This window comes from Myxocyprinus asiaticus, chromosome 13, assembly GCF_019703515.2.
Source record: "Myxocyprinus asiaticus isolate MX2 ecotype Aquarium Trade chromosome 13, UBuf_Myxa_2, whole genome shotgun sequence".
Taxonomy (NCBI): Eukaryota; Metazoa; Chordata; class Actinopteri; order Cypriniformes; family Catostomidae; genus Myxocyprinus; species Myxocyprinus asiaticus.
Genome location: NC_059356.1, coordinates 50,960,090 through 50,966,089, shown reverse-complemented (window position 1 = coordinate 50,966,089; position 6,000 = coordinate 50,960,090). Strand labels below are relative to the sequence as shown.

Here is a 6,000-nt window from a genome sequence, read left to right as displayed (position 1 = left end):
TTTTAACTGTTCATGAGATGGATAGCCTGAGGGAAAAAACTGTTCCTGTGCCTGACGGTTCTGGTGCTCAGAGCTCTGAAGCGTCGGCCAGAAGGCAACAGTTCAAAAAGGTTGTGGGCAGGGTGAGTGGGGTCCAGAGTGATTTTTCCAGCCCTTTTCCTCACTCTGGAAGTGTACAGTTCTTGAAGGGGGGGCAGTGGGCAACCCATAATCCTCTCAGCAGTCCGAACTCTCCTTTGTAGTCTTCTGATGTCTGATTTCGTAGCTGAACCAAACCAGACAGTTATTGAAGTGTAGAGGACAGACTCAATGACTGCTGAGTAGAACTGTATCAGCAGCGCCTGTGGCAGGTTGAACTTCCTCAGCTGGCGAAGGAAGTATGAATGAGTTCAGTTCTGTTCACATGATGCAGATTTAAAGAAAAATGTGGTTGTCACTGTGAATTCAGAACTGTGTACTGATAGCCATTATGTCTTTTTAGAGCCATTGATTTTTACTCTGTTGTTGTGTTTAAATTACATCAATAGGTGATTGTGTGTCATTTGGTTTAATCTAATTTGTTTCTCTCAAACATACGATATTTAGACATGTTTTCAGAGAAATCGAACAAAATTTTGGGGGTTTATGCTTTATTTCCAGGTTTATCTTTATCTTCATTTCCAGGTGTGTAAACTAGGTTTGCAAATTTTAAAATGATCCTTAATCACGAGTCATAAACGTTAATGAAAGGAAAGTGATTCATTGTTAACCCCCATGGGGTGCTTGCTTGACTACAAAATGGGTGTCGTTTTTAAACATAGAGTCAAGACTTTAGAATTCATAAAGGTGATATGACTAACCCATAACAAGTGCTTTTTTAAATTCTGTCTTAACCCTATCCCCTAACCGTGACCCCTAACCGTGACCCCAATACAATATGACACAATGCATAGGTCTCGATATAATCTTAATAGAGTGACTTGAAGCCATAGAAACAGGAATGTACATATGGCATGCAAAAGACCACAGTATAATTTGGTTTCCAGCATGCCGCTACATCTCGCGCACAGTGCATGTGACGCAAATTTTGTCATCAGTACACTGTGCTAGACTTTCGCTGTGCAGTCCCGTTTTTCTATACGTGCATGTCTCTGTGCGTCATCTGTACTAAAAGAGTAGCACCATTTCAAACGTGTCCTTATCAGAATAGATAGAGCGCTCAACCACGTGCAAGCAAAACGGGCCAAACAAAACGGGTAAAAACAAAGTATACCCTTGTGTTAGGTCGGCTCTGCCACAGTCCTAATATCAGTTGTGTTCCTCTCATTGAATCAGCATCAAAGATGCTTTTTATAAATCCCATTTATTTTGTTTGTTTAATCACTGTGCTTCATTTATTAAAGTATTGAGCAAATAATTAACGAACGACTCATCATTAATAACCCTAGTATAGTCAAGTCAATTCATTTTTATTTGTATAGCGCTTTTCACAACACACATCGTTTCAAAGCAGCTTTTCAGAAAATAATAGAATAATTTAGCATTAATTCAAAAAATGAAACTGTAATATCTATAAAGTCTAATATACTCTGACTGCAGCTCCATCAAAGCTGAAATATCTCCACACTGTGTATGGTCTGTTCAAACCATGGTCAGCCATGTCTGGCTGCATCTACTTCCTTTTAAACACTGTGGTCTATAACTCCAGAAAGTTTTCCAATCACAGTATCAACAGCATGTCACAGATCTTAGACACTTTTCCAAATGTGTCCAACAACCATTCACTTTATTTTAAAAGAAAGAAGAAGCCAATGTATAGATGAGCAAGCAAATCACAGAGACTCATATTAACAACTTCAAAGAGAAAAGAACCCACATACACTATTTTTAGCATGAAGACAGCTAAACTCTTCAGAAACCCTGTTGAAAAAAACACATGGCAGCTTGCCAGAGTATGTTGTGTTCTGGATGCTGGTGTGCCAAATTGTCCCCACCAGACCTCTTAACCAGCTACACCTGCTATGTTTTGCTGGGTAACAACATGGCTCTGCTGGTCCGCCAACTAGACCAGCACCAAACCAAAACTAAATTAGTTTTGGTTTTCTCAGCAGGGGAGAAAAGACTCCAGCTCTGGACCAAACACTCCTGCTCAATCCTGCAGAACGTCAAGTCTTTCTCCTCTGTAAACTAAAGACCACTGGAAACTCGGATACTTTATTTGACATTGTAAAGGTCACGTGTGGTTTGCCGCTGGACATTTCAGCGTGGGCTGAACAGCAGTTTTCATAGCCGCATGTTTAGAGGAGTGAGACAAATGCTGGGTGATTTCACAGCCGTTTAGACCGCATGCCCTCTGAGTGTGGGCGCATCTCTGACTCACAGCATTTCCGATGAGGACTGGATCATTTTCTCTCTGTCTGTCGCTATCATCCTCTCTGATCAGCACACACTTTCCCATCATGCACTTCTGCTGCCCTCTTAGAGGGCCAGTCTGCTCTCTCATTAGAATACATAATCAGTAAAAGTTTCCAGGACTTTCAGGAAAGCAAACATGCATTTGCAGCGGTCTTACCTTAGCAGCCATGATCATGGAGGATCCTCCTTTCACACCCAGTATGGGGATATGCGTCTGCGTGGAGATGAAGTCCAGGATCTGCGCAATAGCCTCCTGGTCAGTATCGTCTCCAAACACCACCCCCTGAAGCCAGTGCTCCGTCATCAGATCGCAGATGCTCTTGATGATGCTCTTGGGGTCCGTCTCGTTCATGGTGAGCATCTCTATGTTGGGAGCCAGGGGCATGTGGGTGAAATCGTCTTTGTCACGGGTGCCGGCGAGCACCACCTCGCTGGAGTTGCCCACTAGAACCACGGCGATGCTCAGGCCCTGCAACAGCTTTGGTACTGGTGGGTACTGTGCAACTGATGATGGGATGTAATGAGCCATGCCCCCGCCGCCCCTGTCCCGCCGAGATTGGCAGGCCAGTGGCAGTAGCAACAAGCACACGAGGAAGAGCTGGTACAATGATGGGCAGGGCCAGGGACGTAGAGGCAGGGCTAGTGGATAAAACCACACCCGCTTTTCCTGAGAGGGTGGAGCTAAGCCACGGTAAATGCAGAAAGACATGATGTAGGAGAGCAAGACAGAAACCTGCAAAAGAGAGAGAAACCGATTACATATATATTTTGTAACATAATCACATGGCCTTATAATCAGACTATTAGATAATTAGACAGATTATTTGTTGTGTTTAATAACTGTCCTACATAAAAGACATAGCATGGGCTGGGTATTTAAAATAGCCCTAACCCCAATCATGATTTGAATGATTCTGACATTGATTCTTATAGAAGAGTTTGTTCAGGTTATCGAATCTGATTGGACTCGTGGCTACGGCTGAATCATGGCCATGCTGACAGATACAGCACATACAGAACTCTTGCTCATGTGATATTACTTTATTAAACACTTTAAAGTTTAAACTACCACAGCACCCCAGAGAGCAACGCTGCCGGCAGGAACGGGTTACACCGGTATCTGTGACACATTAATAGTGTAGAAGCAAGTGGCCGTACACACTCTCTCTGAGATCAATATTTCATGGGAGTGTTTTGCGTCTCGAAGCAAGATAGTGTTGTTTATTATGGATGAGATAAACTCTCCCGTGATGTATGGAGAAAGACAGATGTGTGTTTCAGGCCCGCTCGGTTCACGATTTATATGTCTAAATGATTCTGCGCCTAGACAATATTGTGCTTCAAAACAGACATGCAATGATAAAAGGTCCACATAACAAAGCTTTTAATGTCAATTAAGTCAGTGCCTCATGCAAATGGCCTGACTGTTTGTATTTACAGTACAGGAGAGGAGAACTTTTCTATTTAGTTAAAAGCAACTTGTATTGCATAAAAATGATCCTACGTCAAGTTTCTAGCATTGTTTTATCCACTTCATTCACGTTTGGAAAGAGTGAGAGAACATAATGTTGACTTTACAGTAGAAAAGCTTGCATTGTTAACAGACAGGCTGTGATTTGGTTGTGTAAGACACATGCTGTAAAAAATAAGGCAGATGCTATTTACACCCCAGTGCAAATAGTCAGATACAATTTGCACCCATGTTTAAATACTAGCATACAGTAAATGGCATTACTGCAGTGTGTTTATTGTGTTTATTTAGAGTCCCACAGACACACTATATTAACCTCTACCCCTAAACCTAACCATAACCTTACCTTAGTTTTACTACTGTAACCAGTTTCATTACAGTTGCCACAAAATTAACCACTGTTACACTATTACCACCATATTACTGTAGTAACACCATGGTTAATTGAATTAAAACTATGGTTTCTGCCAAACAACATGGTTACTACAATATTACTACAGTAATACAGTGATGCAATCTAAAATCACTGCAATGAACTCAACATTTATATTCATTTTTATCTATTATTTTAAGTAGTATTAAAGGAAATATTAAGAGTTGAAACAGGAAATCATATGGGAAAAAGAGTGGGACAAAAGTTGGATTCGAACCATGATCGCTAGTACAACACTACACATTCAAACCGTCTTTAAACCCCATGCCACTGCAGCGACACTCTACAAAGAAATAACTGGAGAATGTTTTTTCTTCATTACAGGAACACTTTCCCCAAAAATGAAAATTATGTCATTTACACATCACTTCAAACCTGTTTGATTTTTCTTTCCTCTGTGGAACACAAAAAGTACATTTTTAAAAACGTTCTTAAGGGTTATTTGCCATAATGACATTTGCCAAACTCAAAAAAGGACAACAACAAAAAAAACACGTAGTTGATATGACTCAAGCACTATTTTGCAAATCTTCTGCTGCCATACGAGCACTTGTATGATGAACAGAATGAAATTTAACTTGTTATTCAGTGTAAAATCTAAACAAATATGGCGGCTATGTCCATACCATTAAACCTCATTGGTTCTTATCATGTCTCATGACCAGATATCGTGATGTCAATAATGACAGAATTTTATATTGGGGGCTGTGGAGATATGGACGTGGGCGAGCAACGTCTGTGGAGAACGAGGCCGAGAGAGAGAACGGTAAGGATTAACACCTGGGGAAAATGATCTCTGACAGCTGTTTTGTATTAACAGTGAAAGCTGGAGGGAGATAAAAGAGCAGCGGAGCCGCAGTGAAGGAGGAGGAGACCTGAAGCTTACGACGCTGTGGAGGGCAGCATGACTGTTGAACCTTCAGTTTGTTGAAAAAAAGACTGATGAGTTTTTTGTGTGCCAGCTGAAAAGTAGCTAAATAAATCACCATGAAGTGTGTGAGCTGGTTCCCACTTCCTTATTTTCCCTCTTAACTGGCCTGAGAGTGTCACAGGGGCATGTGGAGGAGATTCTTTAAGAGTTTATATAGATCTTGAGAAGTTCAGTTTGAAGGATGTTCTTTCAGAGGGCAGACTGAAGGAGGATCTAATCGCTGCTGCTTGTGTTAATAGAGAGATAGACGGAAATGAGCATTTGAACAGCAGAGAGGAAAGAGTTGGAGATGTAGTGAGTGACACAGACACAGAGTCTGCACTTCTCTCGGCCACTCAGTTTCCATTGCAACTATTAAAATAGACATCTCAGTACAGTTGATGGCCTGTAACACACACACACACACACACACACACACACAGACCTGTTGTGTGATACACTCTCAGAGCAGCCAGCCACTCACGTCACTGAAATTAGCATAAGAGAATTCAGTTTATGAAACTCTAGCAATCCACACACACACACACACACACACACACACACACACACACACACAAACAGTGCACACACACACACACACCTACGCACCTGTCTGTAATCAGTGAGATGAGGTTGATAAATTGATGCTTTTCACAGATTACAGCTTCAGCTCATGCAGCTATTTCAGGAGCACTATTTCATTAGTGTGTGTGTTTGTGTGTGTACAGTGAGTGTATGAGGTGTAAGCATTTGTGTATATACAATGTGTGTGTGTGTCTGTGTGTGTGTGTG

The 6,000-nt window shown here is 41.5% G+C and overlaps 1 protein-coding gene across 2 annotated transcripts in view; it reads right to left on the bottom strand.

Annotated features, from left to right (window-relative positions):
* grin2ba (glutamate receptor, ionotropic, N-methyl D-aspartate 2B, genome duplicate a) overlaps positions 1–6,000 on the bottom strand; it is a 76,675-nt gene that overhangs the window by 48,407 nt on the left and 22,268 nt on the right. For both annotated transcript variants that reach the window (XM_051713784.1, XM_051713785.1), the window contains one exon: positions 2,552–3,127. In XM_051713784.1, coding sequence (XP_051569744.1) covers positions 2,552–3,103 — 552 coding nt within the window. In that variant the 5' untranslated portion in view covers positions 3,104–3,127. The remainder of the gene's footprint in view (positions 1–2,551; positions 3,128–6,000) is intronic.